Below are 16,577 nucleotides of genomic sequence, written 5' to 3'. Positions count from 1 at the left end.
ACTTGGCACCCTGCCCCAGAATTTCCTGCTGGGCCCTGGGTGGTCTCACCTTTGCCCATCACCCGTGTAAACTGACTGGGGATGTCTCCATCAGCGACGGGAGCCGGGGCTGGCTCACTGCCATCAGTGGGAGCTGGAGCTGGTGGAGGGGGGTAGCCCTCTGCAGCTGGAGGGTCCTTGGCCTCACTGCCCTTGTCTGTGCCAGGGTGAGCCAGGGGAGGCTCCGCACCTGGCAGCGGCGGCTCCCCCCGGCCCCCGTCCTTGGCAGTAGAGGTGGTGGCGGTGGCGGCAGCCACAGTGGCCTGAAGGACACTGTAGGCCTTGATGGGGGTGATGATGATCTGCTGCAGCTCCTGCAGAGCGTTTCGCAGATTCCCGCCTTCCAGCACATCCTGAGTGGGGAAGACACAGCCTGGGTCACATGCCAACCCCCAGAGCTACGTAGAATGACTATACATGTGGGGTCAAACAGTCCTTGCAGAGAGCTGGTGGGACCCTGGGTTCCAGCACACAGAGAAGGCAGGTAAGGGCACTGCCAGAGCATACACACACACACACACATGCACAAACACACACATTTGTACACAGTCCCTGTTCCCCCCTCAAGGTAGAGTCCCACGGAGCTTAGACGGTGGGGCCTCAGGGTCCCACCGAGGATGGAACCAGATTCAGACCCAGAGATCTGGACTAAGACACCGAAGGGGGCAAAAACCAGAAGGTAAGTGGCAGGGAAAGGGAAAAAGGGATGCAAATCAAGGCAGATGTGTAAGGAGAGTGAGCGGATAAGAAACAACCAACTGGAAAGAGAGATCATGCACACAGGGGAGACATTCTGCTCTATCAGAAAGAGCTGCTAGAAATGGAAAAGTGAAATGGAAGAGAGGGGCTGAGTCAACAAACAGGATTCTGGAGACACAGGCCAGGACAGACAGGGAGGAGAGCCTCTTAGCTTAGCCACAGCAAGTGAACCCTGTGATCCGACCTGCACTTGGTCCTTGGACCCTGGTTCCCTAGGGCTGGGGAGGTCCCGAGGTGGGGGCCACATGGGCAACAAGGCTGACCCAGAGACTTCAGCCACTAGCACCACTGGGTAGCCAGTTGGCCTTGGATGGGGATAGCAGGTCCTCACCTTCTCCAGGGATTTGAGGACACTCTGCCTCTCGCGCAGCTTCTGGATGCTCAGGGCTATCTTGTGGCGGGCACCTTTGGTGACATTCTGCGGTAGGGCAGAAGGGGAGAGGAAGCTGGAAATGGGAGGCTGAGGTACTGAACGTGCCCCAACAAGGCCCAAAGAGGCAGAGGAGGCTTGGGCTGCAAGGGTAATGTCAAAATGGTACTGCCCCCAACCCCGCCCCGATGGTCCCCTCGGCTTTACCTGAGACTCCAAGTGCTGCTCAGTCAGTGTCATCATCTCCTCATAGCTCATCTGTGAGAAGAGGGCCGCGTACTTGTGCAAGCGGAGGCTCTTAAGCCACGAGGGCACATCTGTGGAAAAGAAGGGAGGGCCTAAGATCAGGAATCTGGCCCTGTGACAGATGTGGGGAAGGACCAGGCATACATCATAGGCAGCCTTAAAAGCTGTAGAAAATTGGAAGGAGGTAGGGAGAAGCCAAGGGTCCATAAGCTACCTTCTTCTGTCCAGCCAGACCCTTCCAGGTGGCCTTCCCTGGTCAGAACACCCGATCCTCCTGAGTTGCTGGGTTGGATGTGTACTAGGATGACCTCTGATGTCTTTAAAAGTATTCCTGGAACCTCTATTCCATCAGTTACCTCTGTGTCCTGGCTTTCTTGTCAGACTGGTGTGCCTGAGGGCAGGGGCTTTTCCCCCATCAGACTGGGACCTGTGGGGGTCCCTCTGCCCAGTCTTAAGCCCTAAGGGCAGGGCCTGTCCACTCTCCTCAGACCTGTCCCCTTCTCGGGGATGGAGTGGGGGAGAGGAAGAATTGGGTGGGGAGGGACAGGACAGGTGGGGTGGCAGCTACAAGCTCTCTTCTGTCCTTGTAAGTTCTGCGGAAGCCTCTTGAGGAGGGTCCTAGTGTTACTCTCCCACATTGTACCTTTCATGCCACTGCCGTCCTCCTGAAAAGTGTTCCGGCTGGAGCCCTGCTCCTCCGTCTGCTCGCTGCCAGAGGAGGCCACGCTGCTCTGGGGCGAGAGGGGTGCGTGGTCGGGCGTGTTGAAAGCAGCCCGGGCCCCAAGCTCCTCTGGACTCGGCCACTCACCAGGGGCCTGGGGGCTCGTGGGGATGAGCGACATGGAGCGCTTCAGCGGGCTGGGGTGGATTTGGCAGGGGAGACCTGGCCAGAGGGGGAGAGAGGCAAGAGGTCAGGCTTGGGGATCTGACCACAGGAGACCGTGTCCCCCTGGTCAGTGCCATGGACGGCAGCTCAGCCCTGGAATTCAACAAGAGGAAGGGACCCTGGGGTCTGAGGGGAACCACCTACCAGGTACTGCTGGTTCCCTCACTCCTCCACCCCCCAATCCATCAGCAAGCTCTCAGCCACCTCTCTGAACCGCTCCACTTCCTCTGCTAGCACCCTGGGCCAAGTCACTGGCGTCCCTAGCTGGAATTACTGTCACAACCTCCTCACCGGTTTCTTGCCTTCATCCTTGCCCCCTACAGTCTAATCAACTCACAACAGCCACACTGATCCTTCTTAAAAATGCAAATCTGACCCAGTCAGTCCCCTATTAAATCTTACCTGTAGCTTCCCTTTGCACTGAGAATAAAATTCAAACTCCTCCCCTGACACCTACAAGGCCCTGCAGCATCTGGGCCCTGCTCACCTCTGACTTCTCATGACTCGCCCCTTTGGTTCAAGCCCTTCTAGCCTTTGCCGCACACCCGCCCCAATTTGTTCCTGGAACAGTCAGGCTTGTTCCAGCCTCAGGACTTCTGTGCTTGCTCGCTCTTCTTGTTCTCCTGATCTTAGCAGTTGGCTCCCCCAGGTCTCATCTCAAACAATCACCTCTTCTGAGGCTTTCCCTGAACCCTCAGTCAGCAGTAGCTGTCCCCCACCAACCCCCTATCATATCACTCTGCCTTATCTTTTTTTTTTTTTTTGGCGGTACTCGGGCCTCTCACTGTTGTGGCCTCTCCCGTTGCGGAGCACAGGCTCTGGACGCGCAGGCTCCGCGGCATGTGGGATCCTCCCGGACCGGGGCACGAACCCGTGTTCCCTGAATCGGCAGGCGGACTCTCAACCACTGCGCCACCAGGGAAGCCCCGCTGCCTTATCTTTCTTACAGCACCTATCACAGCTTAAAATGACCTTATCTAGTTATTTGTTCACTTGCTTATTAACTGTACGCCCCTCCTACAGGACCTCTGACAGCAGGGCCCTGTCCTGTCTTAAACATCATTGTATCCTCAGTAATTACAATGGGGCCTCGACTAGAGGAGGTTCTTCACAACTACTTGCAAAGTAAGTGAATGAAGTACATAAACTGCTTCCTCAACATCTCTGTTATTGGGCTTCACCACCTCCCAAAGATTTTTCCTATACTGAGCCCAAATCAGGGTGAATCCAGGCCCTCATCCACAGGATGTTTCACATCCTCCATCCATCCCATTCCTGAGGTGAGAAAAAGGATCCAACTTGATTTTTAACCATTCTAAGGACAGGGCAGGTTCCCATGAGCTTCCAGACCTTTACAAGTGCTATTCCCTCCCCCTAGCTCACCGCTCGTCCACCCTTATCTGCCAGCCACTTCAGCCTTCACTCCTGGCTCAAGTGTTCCCTCTTCTGTGACTCCTTCCTCTGCGTTCCCTGGGCCCTGTGCTACCTCAAGTCCAGCACTTACTGCCCCCTTCACTAGCCTGCCTCACACTGGACTCTGGGCTTCTATAGGATGGCTGCAAGCCTGCCCAATCATTTCTGTACCTCCAGGTCAGGGCAAGATACACAGGAATTTTCAAAGTTTCACTAAGTCCAAAAGGAGGGCACCCACCATCCTAAGGGTGCTAAGGGGGCCTCTGAACTTGACACAGGAAATCTAGAAGTATCCCAAGTCAAAAAAAGAAAAGGAAACAAAGCCAAAAGCCTCACCCTGGGTAGGTGAGAACATCAAGGCCTGGGGAACTGAAGTCCTTTGCCCCAATTCCCACAAAGAGTTGGGAGGCAGAGACAGAAGAACCCCAGCCTTGTTTCTGATGGAAAGGCTGGGATTCCTGCCAGTGCTACACTGACACCCAGCCTCAGAAGGACAACCAGCCTGGTACAGGTCCCCAAAGCACCTTCCCTCATCTGTGACAGTTATCTATGATCCTAGCCAGGAAGTCACCTGAGGAAGAGGGCAGCGCATTGATCCCACCCACTAAGGCTAGCCTCCTCCCCCTATCTGTGACTTCTGGGGTTCTCTGCAAGGGGCTCCTCCAAGCCTCTGGACTCCTAGAAGATGTCACCCTCTGGGCCCTGGGGGGGCTGGGTAACCCTTAACACAGGCCTTTTTTTTTTGCCTGTCTTGGTGTTCCTGGCTTCCTCCTTCCTCCCTTCTCAACCAAGAAGCGGGAAGGCGAGGCTGAGAGGGCTGGAAATTATCCTCATTGGAACGATTGTGCAGTTCCTGAGGAGCCCTTTTTGGACCCACACTGGGGTGGAGGCTGGCCACAGCATGAGAACCATAAAAACAGGAATGCCGGCCAGACATCCAGGGCCTCACACTCTCCAAGAAGCCCTGGCCTGTCCTTGGCAGCACCCCAAACCCACCCTGCCTGCCCTTACAGGCCAATCCTTGCTCCCCACTCAAAAATAGTTTAATGGCTTCCTGTTTCCTGCAACTGCTTGAAATTGAAATTGAAAAGCTTCATCCTAGCCTTCAAGGCCCCCTCTGAATGTGGCCCTAACATACTGAGATCTGAGAGTCAAGACAGACCTGCGTTCAAATTCTGGCTCTGCCATCTATTAACTTCATGATCCTGAGCAAGTCACTTCATCTTCCCCCTCTGTCTCCACTTCCATGTGAAGTCTCTGGCACAGGGTAAACATGAATATTTGCTACTGCTATTACTCATTTAAATCCTCGCACTTCTCCATCCTAGCCAGACCTGTCTGCATACTGTCCCCTCCAATCTGACACCCCTATACCTTCAATTCATGCTGTGCCCTGTACCTGGAATGCCCAATTCCTCTTCTGGTTCAAATCCCCTATTCAACATTGTTCCAGCTTGGTCCTCTAAAGCTGCTGTCCCCATCGTGGGGAGGAAGGACTGTATGGGCACCCTGCATGGGTGACCCCTCCCCTTGATGAGCATCTTCGGGAGGGTCACTTTTAGGTGGGGGCAGTGTAGCACAGTAACAAAGAATATAAGCTGAGGAGCCAGACTGCCTCGACTGAAATTCTGGCTACACCACCTTGGGCAAGTGACTCCTCTGTGCCTCAGCCAATGAATTTATAAGTATAAACTTCTCAGAACAGCTCTTGGCAAAGACTAAACACTGAATATATTTTAGCTAGAATTACGATTATTAATATACCCTCCCAACATGGACCCAGAAACTGTCATGCTCTGAGACTAGAAAACAAGGTCCAAGACACCTTGGGTTGCTAGAGTTCCCGGAAGTACCCTTCTACCCCTCTATCTTCCCTGATTCTTGCCAGCATCTTGGAAGGAGGCAGGTGACCAGGATATCCATATTCAGCTGGGGAAGAAAGAGGCTCAGGGGTAACTGATATGTAACAGGTGCCACACAGCTGGGCAATGAAGACCCAGGGTTCACCCCACCCACTGGCACAGGTAACATTTCACTGCCACCCTCTCCTGGCCTGCTTTACCCAGTGCCTGCAAAAAGGGGCCGGCCACCTTGAGGTTAAATTTGGAAACTTCTTGCTTTGAGTCAGGTCCTGTCACCTCATCAATCCTTGGAAACGCCATTCTCCCTTATACTGTTCAACTAATATTTCAAAAACTCACTGGAATACCAGCTCCTCCCGCTGACCCCAGCCTCTGCGGGTGCTTGCTAAGAAGCCACTTAGTTGAAGGATGGCACAGTGGTCAGATGCAAGCTCTGGTATCAGACTGCCTGGGTCTAAACCCTGGCCAGTTCCACCACTTGTTCTGTGACCTTGAATACAAGACTTCGTCTCTTTGAGTCTCAGTGCCTTCATCTGCAGAATGGGGCTAATGATATTGTTGTGATGAGGATTAAACGAGATCATGCCTGAAAAGTGCCTATAAAAGAGTACCTAGCACAGTCAATGCTCAACAATGTTACCTACTATTACTAATGCCTTGCAGCATGAGTTACACCTAATATGAACAGGCTTACAAACATACATTTCTCAGAAATGAGTCTGTAGGCTGGAGCCAGATACAAAAATTCAGAATGTCTGGGCTGGAAGGGACCTCAAATTATGATGGTCTATAACTGAAGTCAGGCAGTTATCACACATGCCCAAAGTGGGATGGTAGGGGCAGAGGCCGACTGGGACACATGTGCAGGGTCAGAAGGTGGTGACCAATATTCAACTCCATCTTACGGTTGCCACCAGGAATACAGGCCTTGAGTTGCCAGATCTTTTGACTTTTCAAGAGAAGCTGAAAATCCAGATTTTTAGGAGAAAATTCCCAATTCCTTACATCACCAAATTTATTTAAAAACATAACAAAACAAAAACCGAAGTTTTGTTGAGTTTGAGCTCAATAAAACATGTCTGCAGGTCAGAAATGGCTCTGGGAATGCCAGTTCACAACCTCTGCACTGTCTCATAAAGCTGAGGCCCAGAGAGGTTATGTGACTTGCCCAGGGACACAGAGCGAGTGAAGAGAGAGCCCGGTCCGACCCTTTTCAAGTAGGCATGGCCTCCCGGACTCCCACCTCCTCACCTGCGTTTGCGTTGCTCCCAATACTGTTGATGGCTGGCGGCACTGAGCTGGGTGGGTGGAAGGGCACGTGTCCATTTTCCCGGGGTGGCTTGTCCTGCCAGCATGGTCCTGCCTCCCCAGGGCCCAGCTCTGCAGGGCCACCCCACTCATCCGAGCCCTGGCGTGAGTGGTAGGTGGGCTCAGGCCGGGTGCGGAAGCCGCTAGCTAGCCGCTCTTCCAAGTGACTCAGCCAGAGGGCCAGCGCATTGCGGTCCTCCAGAGTGGTGGCCGGGTGGATGAGGGCATAGGAGAGCAGCTGGCGGCTCTCCTCGATGAAGGCATTGCTCTCAATCGAGTAGGCCAGCACTTTCTGCAGCAGCCTCATGTACTCCGACTTGGCCTCTGTGTTGCCTGGCTGAAGCAGGGGTAGGTGGGACAGCAGGAGGGACACCACCTTCTCTTTGGACTCCTGCTGCCACTGGCTGACGATGGCTGCAGAGGGGACAAGAGGGAATGTCAGGGGAGCCAGGGTGGGGGACTCCCATAAAACCAGGAGAGGTGCCTATAGCCTGCTCCCTCAGCTCCAATCTCATTTCCCTTCTCCTTTCATGACTCCGACCTTGTCCCTCATACAGGTGATATCTAACACACTCAGCCTGCTTCCAGAGTAATTTTTTTTCTGGTTCCATCACTCCCACTCTCAGAAACCTGCTTTGACTCCTAATAAGCCAAACTTGCTACTTTGGAATCTGAGCCCCTCCTGCTGCCCCCAGGCCTGCTCTTCTTGCTGTATCCCGACTCTTTATCTTCATGGCCTGTACCTGCTTTCCCCTGACTATCAAAACACCCTCTTTCCTGACTTGGAGGACAATGGAATACAGTGGTTAAAAGCTTGGGCTCAGGAATTCCCTAGCAGTCCAGTGGTTAGGACTCCACACCTCCACTGCAGGGGGTACAGGTTCAATCCCTGGTCTGGAAACTAAGATCTCACATGCCATATGGCTTGGCCAAACAAAACAAAACAAAACAAAACAAAAAAACCTTGGGCTCTGGAATCAGATGGTCTGGACTCCCCAACTCACTAGCTGGACCTCTGTCACTTGAACCTCACAGAGCACTGATTTCCTCACCTGAAAAATTCTGAAGATAATTACAGTACCCAATTCACAGTGTTGCTCTGAGATTCAAGAAGCTAAGAAAGAATGGAAAGTGGCCTGGCATATAGAACATAGTTAATAAATGCTTACTGTTGCTTTTTAAACTGGACTCAGCCTCTAGATTCTCCCCTTCCAATTCATCCCATACACCCAGATGGAGTGATCTTCCTAAAGCACACCAGGATATCATGTTCCTGACCAGGAGCTTATAATGGCAACCAGCACCAATGGACTCAAGCTCAAGAGCTCCTAGCCCAACATCACCTTCATTTCCAGGGCACTCCCCCACCTCCTATTCCTCCAGATAAAAACTTGGTTTAGGATATCCCCATCCTCCCTGGGGCTCTCTCCATGCCATATTCATCCAAGCTTCCATACTCAGGCTGAGATTCAACGCTTTAGCCTGCAACAGTCTCCTTCCTCCTATCCAAATTCTACTTCTTTTAGGGATTGCCTACACCTGCCCTTCTCCAGGAAGCCTTCTGTGGCTACTCCATGCCCTGGTGATCTGGTGATGTCTCCTTCCCATCCCATCGTCTGAGGGCCTGTCTGTCCTGTGAAGATGAGTGAGGCTTCCTCTCTCTACCCAGAAGTGAGCACCCCAAGAATAAGGCCCCAAGCTAGCCACATAAAGGAGGCCTCGGTACTCCCTGGTGGTCCAGTGGGTAAAACTCCACGCTCCCAATGCAGGGGGCCCGGGTTCGATCCCTGGTCGGGGAACTAGATCCCACATGCATGCCGCAACTAAGGGCCTGGATGCTGCAACTAAAGGTTCCTCATGCCGCAACTAAGACCCGACACAGCATGAATGAATGAATGGATAAATAAATAAATATTTAAAAAAAAAAAGGTCGTCTCAGGAAGGAACTGTTACAGGACTGACTGTCCTCCTTGAAAACCTTGTTACCACTTCCATGACTAGCTCAATGGAGTGGAGGATGGCAGGTAATGCTGATGGGGCAAGGGAAAGGGACAAAGTATACCAATACTTGAGAAAAGAGACAATGATCAAAGACTGGGACCAACTCTGCCCTCACTCTTGGGCAACTGAGCTCATATCTATAGCCACGGTAATGATTTTCAAACACCTAACAAGGAAGTTCTGAGAGTTGAGTTACTGGGATATTGGTGAGGTCTTGGAAAGGGACAAAGGAGCTGGTTCTAACCAAACAGAGCTAGGACCCCAGAGGGGTGGGTGATGAAAAAGAACAGGCAGTGATGTGGCTTATGTCCCTCCTCTCCTACTTACTGATGTAAATGTGATCACCTCACTGAGCTCTACTTTCTCTGTCCATAAAGTGGGGCTCACAATCATTCCTACCTGGCATGGTTGCTATGAATTGAGACCAAAGCACAAAGGAAGGCACAAAGTAAGTCCTCAGTAAACATCAGCTGTCATTTCTAACACCATGGTTATTATAACTTACAGGGGCTCCCTCCTTTTGAATACCCACAGAGATTCTCAAGGCATAAGCCAACTGCCGGACCAGGAAACAGAGAGGCTGGGAATGGGCATGTATAGAAGGAGGGCCTCAGAATTCTAGCCATCTGGATTTCAAGTGAGCCCTGATCTGGATCCCTCTGCCTCTGATGGTGTCTCAACCCAATTTCCTTAAGGCTTAATATTCCAAGGACCTCTGGTCTCCTTTGGCCACACTACAGACCAGACACCTGGCCACTGGAAGCCTTGCATAAAAACCTGAGAAATACTTTTTTCACACATTTCTTTCCCTTAATGACCTGTCTGGAAATCTATGGCTTGGGAATTCACATAACTAATTCTTACATTTGTAGCTCTAAGAAAATGAAACACATACACCTCTCAACTCCTGGCCGTATAAGTGCACATTTTCTTGCCTGCGCCTCTCTGACCCAAGCTTCCTAGAGAACCCCTGTTAAAGTGTTCAAGGGTTCATCCCTTTATTCAGAGTCATGTTATGCCCACAGTACTGGCCAAAACAGAACGAAGAGTAATACTACACAATAATAGTAATAATGGATATTTACTGACCATTTATTCTGAGCCAGACACATGCTAAGAACATGACTGTCTTTCATCCTCACCTCAACTCTTGTTTTAGCACCCCCATCTTGTAGATGAGAAAATACATTTGGGAAGGTGATGTCCAAGGTGACAGAGCCAAGATCTGAACCCAGGTCCCTCTGCCTCGAAAACTGGGAGGAACTTTTACCCACAACCCTCTACTATCTCTCCAATGCTGCCTATCTTCTTCTTCCCCCTGTCCCTGGCTTTCAAGATCCCTTTCAGGACCTGCCACACAAGGCTAGGAAACCTCATCCCCTCCATCCATCTTCTGAACTAGCTCCCCATGACCATGAAGCTATCTCTCAGGTCAGCTCCATATCTAAAGATCTTTCCAAGGTGGGATAAGCCTTCCTGACTTCAGGGAGTCTTCACCTTTTGAGCTCTCCCACCTCCATCTGGCACTGGATCACATGGGAAGGACCTCCCTGGTACTCCATTTTCCTGACTTAGTCCCTGAGTTTTTAGTTTTTTTTTTTTTTTTTTGCGGTACACGGGCCTTTCACTGTTGTGGCCTCTCCCGTTGCGGAGCACAGGCTCCGGACACGCAGGCTCAGTGGCCATGGCTCACGGGCCCAGCCGCCCCGCAGCATGTGGGATCTTCCCGGACCGGGGCACAAACCCGTGTCCCCTGCATCGGCAGGCGGACTCTCAACCACTGCGCCACCAGGGAAGCCCCTGAGTTTTTAGTTTTTGATGAGAAGGAAGAAGAAATATAGTGACTGAAGATTAGGGACAGAAAGTTACGGACTTGCATCCCAGGTGTGGTACAGTTGCCTGGGCAATATGCCTCCTCCTCTGTAAAAGAGGGATTACAGGGCTGTTGAGAGGATTTAGGGAGACAATGAATATAAAGCACCTGACAGAGTCTGCCCATAGTAAGCACTCAGTATGTGACTCAATGATTGGTGTTTTTCTCCCTTCTCCTCCAGCAGAGTTGGCCTACCCCTTTAGCCCTACCCTGATGCTCTCAATCGCTGTTGTTCAGGCCTTGCAGGGTAGCCAGAGGCATCTGGGACAGAGAGAAGCCTTGTCTAGTCCCTCCCCCACCCCAGAGTACTGCCAGGGCTAAGGGACACAGCTTCTCCTCTGGTACTGCCAGGGGACATGACAGAAGAGCCCCAAGGGTTGGGCTCAATGAAGGACCTTGTTCTACTGCAGTGAAAGGGGAGAGTGGTTTTGGAAGAATGGAGGCTGACCCTAGGGAAATGTGTGTTCATGTGTCTGCACAGCGGTGAACTGGGAAGGGTGGGCCTCCCATGACTGGAAAGCATCAGAGAGAACTGGAACTGGTCCAAGGAATCTGCACAGCCTCAGGCCCCTTGGGGTGAGCCCAGCAGGGGCTGCAGATGATAGGTAGGGATGGAACTTCTAGTTTCCTGCCCAGGGCAGAAAAGTCTGGCCCAGAGTTGAGGCACAGCAGAGGCCCAATGAATACCTGCACAGCTGAACCCTGATGGTCCCCTGGAAGGTAGTGGTGTGTGTGTGTGTATAATGTGCCCTGTCTAGGATCCCTTGACCTCAGGTCTCTCTGTCTCATGTCCTAGCAGAGTATACTGAGTAAAGAGTACAAGTTCAACTGGCAAACTTGCCTGGATTCGAAATCTAGCTCTGCCTCTAAGACTAGGTCAACATAACTGTGGGCCAGTCCTTTAAACCTCTCTGAGCCTTGGTTTCCTCTTCTGTACAATGGGGGTAGTTAAAAGCCCCTACATCACAGGGTTATTGTAAAGATTCAATGAGACAATCGTGCAAAGCACCTGATCTGTGTTAAGTGCTCCATGCATTTCAACTATTATTGTCATTGCTGATGGTTGAAGATCTAAAGCCTACGCTATTTCAGGGCTGGAGGGAGCAATTCACACAGGAGGGCACATCTGGTCTCCCCCTTCAGATCCCCCACAGAGGTGGGGAATTTCATGCAGTTATTTACCAAAAACAGACACGTCTCTGGTTCCTCTGAGCTAGAGGCACAACAAGCAATGATGAAATTCTGGAGGTGGGGGAGGGCACTGGGGAATGCTGTGATGTCAATGACTGCTGTTCACCAAGCTGCAAACCTGGACTCCAGAAAGGATGAGGGAGACTGCATATGAGTGCTCTCCTTGGCCAGGTGACCAGAGCTAAGTAGGTCATGACCCTGGTTGCTGGCAAATCACAGGAGCCAAATATATCTTGGAGACTGCCATAAGAGCAAATCCATTTTTACATGCTGGGCTGTTGCAACAATCGTGGCAGCCTGAGGCACCAGCCAGAGGGGATGCGTTTTGGCTCCAAACATGCCCCTCTATGCTTCATCCCATCTCACACAAACATAGGGGAGGGCAAGGGGGTTCACATTTTTGTTTGATGAACTGTGTTAGTAGAGCTTGAAAGGGGAGGGTGGAGGCATTAGAGTTGAGCTTGGGTGACTCACTCACCCACAGCCCCTTCCTGACCTCGGTTTCCCCACCCAGATTCGATGAGCCAGAGAGGGCAGGGCTTAAACCTGCTGGATAGGGGGACTCTGACTCAGAGGACAGGCGGAGGGAAGAAATGCAGGAAATGTGGCCCAGGAAGCTATAGGACCAGGGAGGGAAGGAGATTTCAGCTTCCCCAGCCCCACCCTTCTGGTCCGAGTCAGCATGGGAAGTGGGGTGGGTTGTAGGATTACTGTAATAGCTCCAAGCAGGCAGAGAAGACAGCACTGAGAGAAGGAACAGGGATAATGACAAGGGGAAACCTGGGGCTTCTCCTTCCCTGTTCCAGAGACCCTTGGGTGTTCCTTTTCTGTTCCCAGGTTTTATCTCAGACTCTGCTTCCATGAAACCAATGCTGGCTGCCCGGGCTGGGGGACTTCCCTACACCCTCCTAGCTGCTTGAGATGAAGGGACACAGCCCAGACCAGAGCCTCTTCCATGCCCCTCTTCTCTCCACTCCCAGTAGGTCATGTGACAGTACCTTCACCATCTTCCTGGGCCCACCCAGAATCAAGTGTCAGCATCAAAACTAGTAGTTCTCCACTGGATGCACACAAGGGCCAAGTAGGGAGCTTAAAAAACACCAAAGTCTCTGGAGATAGGACCGAGGCCTCAGGTTCTTTTTATAAAGTGACTCTGACATGAAGCCAGCATTGGAACCCACTCACCGAGATTGAGCTCTCTGCATTCCCTGGCCCTTTCTGAGAAGGAGATGGGTGGGTAGGCAGCTCTGACCCAAACCTGAACCCAGGGTCTCCCTGGGAGAACTGAAGGAAGTAGCAGGATTGGATGGGTGGGACATGGAGTATAAACCCAGAAAAAGGCAGAGGATCTGCCTCACTGTTTGGCCCTCCTGGCCTGATGGGATCTGAAAAGCTGAAGAAGAGCTTCAGACCCTGTTATAGGCAACCCTTATCCAGAATTGGTAGACCAACTGAACTGAAGATTTGGTTTGTGGGGTAAGTGTGCATCTTGGTGGGAAGGAGGGACAGGTTCGCTGAGGGGCCCACCCCATAAAATACTAAGGGCTACTGATGTACTTGGAGAGTATCTAGAACAATCCCCATACTGTCTAGTGAATCCTCAGGCCCAAGAGGGATGGGGCTGGCCCATGTCACAAAAGGTGTTAGTGGCAGAGCTTGATCTAGAACTCCTGGGTGTCCTGATTCCTATTCTCATGTCCCATGACAAATGAATCATCAGTAAAGCATCATCTCTCAAACTGCCTGGTCAGCAAGAGAACTTGGGTACCCACTACCAGGCCTATCCTCTCACGACTCTAATTGAGTGGGTCTGGGTTAGGGGCCCAGAAATCTGGATTTTAGGTCACATTCTCCCCCATCAGGTGATTCTGATGATGCAAATTTGGGAAACACAGTGGGATGGGAAAGCCGTAATGAACAGAGGATGCAGAGCTCCTCCAAGCCCTCCAAAAGGATGCAGGCCTCCAAGCCCAGGAAGCAGCTCCTTCCTTCACAAATAAGGCAGGGCAGCTGCTCTACCTGAGGTTGGGAGGGCGACAGGAGACACAGTCTTGGAGTCCCCATGTCTATTAGGAAGAGGCCTTCAAGGCCCCACAGGATTTACCTCTGTGATCACTTCTCTCTCCAGTCATGCTCTGCTCTAATCCTGGCAGGCTTCCTGCTGACTCTGGAACACACCATGGCCCTCCCTCTCTTCCCTCATTTTAAGTTTTCCCTAACTCTCCATCCACCTAAGTACCAACTTGTTTTCCTCTCACCACCTGACATGGGGCTATGGTTAAAGACCTTGATTCACATATTCATTCACTAGTCAACTCATTCCACAGCAGTTCTCAAGGACAGGCATTAACCACAATATCTTAATGTAAACGGTCTGAGATGGGTCTCAGGCATAAAGTATACCATGGTATAAAGTGTACCATGTCTTTCAAGGGCAATGTGGTAACAACAAATATTTTAAACGTACATAACTTCAAACTAGCAGTCCCACAGAATTCTAGAAATTTATCCTAGAGATGCTTAAAGGGTACTCATTACAGCACTGCTTATAAGAGTAAGACAAAACATACCATGCAGTAGAGCCTACTGATCAAGAGGAAGAAATTTAAAGTCAAATTCCAGCTCCACCTCTGACCAGTTGTACAACCCAGGGCAAGCCACTAATCTCTGCAGACCTCAGTCTTGTTTGTAAATGGGGGAGTTAAAAGACCTTCCTTACAGAGCTGTTGTGAGGGTTACGAGTAATAAAGGTAGTAAAGCACTGCCTGATACACAGGTCAGGCTCTGTTACCTTACTATTCTTACAATCAAGCAGCCATTAACAACAATGAGGTATACACGTATGTGCTGAATAAGGAATGATCTTCAAGTAATACTGTTAAGTGAAAAAAGCAAATTGGTTAATATGTGCAATGTTCTTTGTGCTAAAACAATCAAAACAATGAAAAAGCTGGAGGGAGAACTTGTATGTGCGCATACATGCACAGAATATCTCATAAAACATACACAGATTGGGAACGTGGAAGTCTGGAAGGGGACCTCACTTTTTACCTTTCATATGGTTTGATTTTACCACAAATTTTGAAAACAAAAGCAAAAACTAAAAATGCTCTAATAAATAAACAGCAGTAAGCACGGGTGTGATTCTGATATACAGTCAGGATTGGCACCCAGTGCTCACCCAACTCCCTGCTCAGGATGGGGTGGTGGGGATGTGTGACCAAGCTTCTTAAGACACTGGCCTGCCCCAAAGGAGCCCCCACTCTAGGGGCAGAGCCATACCACAACCCCAGAATGCTTGCCCTGGTGCTAGAGCAGAGGGGAACCCTCCCTGGCGGGGAGGATGGGAGGGCTGTGAAATAGCTGAGGTCTGGGCTTGCTGGAGCCAAGCTGGGTTCCTGCTGCCCACTGTCTGCGAGACAGGGACTTAAGCTGATGATTCCTGGCCTGAGGAACTGTCTTCCCCTACAGCCATGGTGCTTCTGTGAATTGTACATAAAAACTCAGAAAAATGAAGGTGACTGCTGCTAAGACGGGTAGGCCTGAGAAGAGGAAGGAAGCAGCTCTGGGGGTCCCCAAATCCCAATCCTAGCAGCCCATGCTGATTTCCTCACCTATAAAATGGAGACAACAACATTACCTATCTCATGAGGTTGCTGCGTGGACTAAATGAGTTACTGACAATAAAAATAACAGTTAACATTTATTGAGTGTTTAGTACATGCCAGGCACTGTTCTCAGAGGGGTCGTAACTAACCTAGTAGCACAGTTATCATCTTGATTTTAAAGAAGAGGAAACCAAGGCTCAGAAAGGTGAAGTTACTTGATTATACAGCAAGTGACACAACTGGGATTTAAACCTCGACAGTCTGACTCTAGAGCCACCAAAGAACAGTTTTCAAAGTTACTATACAAGTAAAACCAGTACTTGGCTTGTTGTAGGGACTCAATGTGAACTGTTATCCTGAGGAAGAACATGGGAAAGTTTGGACACATGCTACATGGGGTCCTGGGGTCCTCTCCCCAGCTAGCTTTCAGGTGCACATACTCCCCCCTTCTTTGGCCTCCATCACTCCCATCCGTCACCTAGGTCAACACCTCTCCATCCAGCCTTGTGGAGGCCCAAAAGGCCAGAATGACTTCAGCAGTGCCCCTTGAGATGGTTCTCTGGACTAACTCCTAGCTAGACCTGGGGCCTGAGGGAAAGGTTCTAGCAAAGCCTAGCTCACCCATCCCAATGTCAACTTCGTGGGACAAAGAGCACTTCTCTACTGAGTGTTCAGGAAACTGATACGGACTATATCTAAATTCAAAACTCTCTTGAAGCTGTTTATGCCTTAGGTGCAACCTACCTTTGAGGGGGTAAAGAACAGTATAAGATGACATGTGAATTTTGGAAGAGTTCTAAAATTTCCTCCTAGCTCTGATGTCCCGTAGCTTGAGAAATGAACTAATGCTCACCTTCCGTCCCCCTTTCATAGGTAATGACTTTAGTCTGTTCCTTTTAGCCACCCAGACCAGCCACCCTACATGATCCTTCCTCTGTTATGGGTAGTTTCTAGTTTGCACTGCACTCCCCCAGGAGCCCCCCATTCCATGTCTGAGGATTTCTGGCAACTAAGCCCCAGA

The 16,577-nt window shown here is 50.8% G+C and overlaps 1 protein-coding gene across 7 annotated transcripts in view; it reads right to left on the bottom strand.

Moving 5' to 3' along the window:
- The window catches only part of SAMD4B (sterile alpha motif domain containing 4B), a 37,090-nt gene that overhangs the window by 6,431 nt on the left and 14,082 nt on the right, over window positions 1–16,577 (bottom strand). For all 7 annotated transcript variants that reach the window (XM_033430974.2, XM_049702730.1, XM_033430977.2 and 4 more), the window contains 5 exons: window positions 6,827–7,297; window positions 2,058–2,297; window positions 1,376–1,485; window positions 1,130–1,216; window positions 50–392 (listed from right to left, as the gene is read on the bottom strand). In XM_033430974.2, coding sequence (XP_033286865.1) covers window positions 50–392; window positions 1,130–1,216; window positions 1,376–1,485; window positions 2,058–2,297; window positions 6,827–7,297 — 1,251 coding nt within the window. The remainder of the gene's footprint in view (window positions 1–49; window positions 393–1,129; window positions 1,217–1,375; window positions 1,486–2,057; window positions 2,298–6,826; window positions 7,298–16,577) is intronic.

Source organism: Orcinus orca, chromosome 20, assembly GCF_937001465.1.
Source record: "Orcinus orca chromosome 20, mOrcOrc1.1, whole genome shotgun sequence".
In the NCBI taxonomy this organism is placed as follows: domain Eukaryota; kingdom Metazoa; phylum Chordata; class Mammalia; order Artiodactyla; family Delphinidae; genus Orcinus; species Orcinus orca.
Note: the sequence above shows the minus strand (reverse complement) of the source record. Positions and strands in the feature narration are given on the sequence as shown.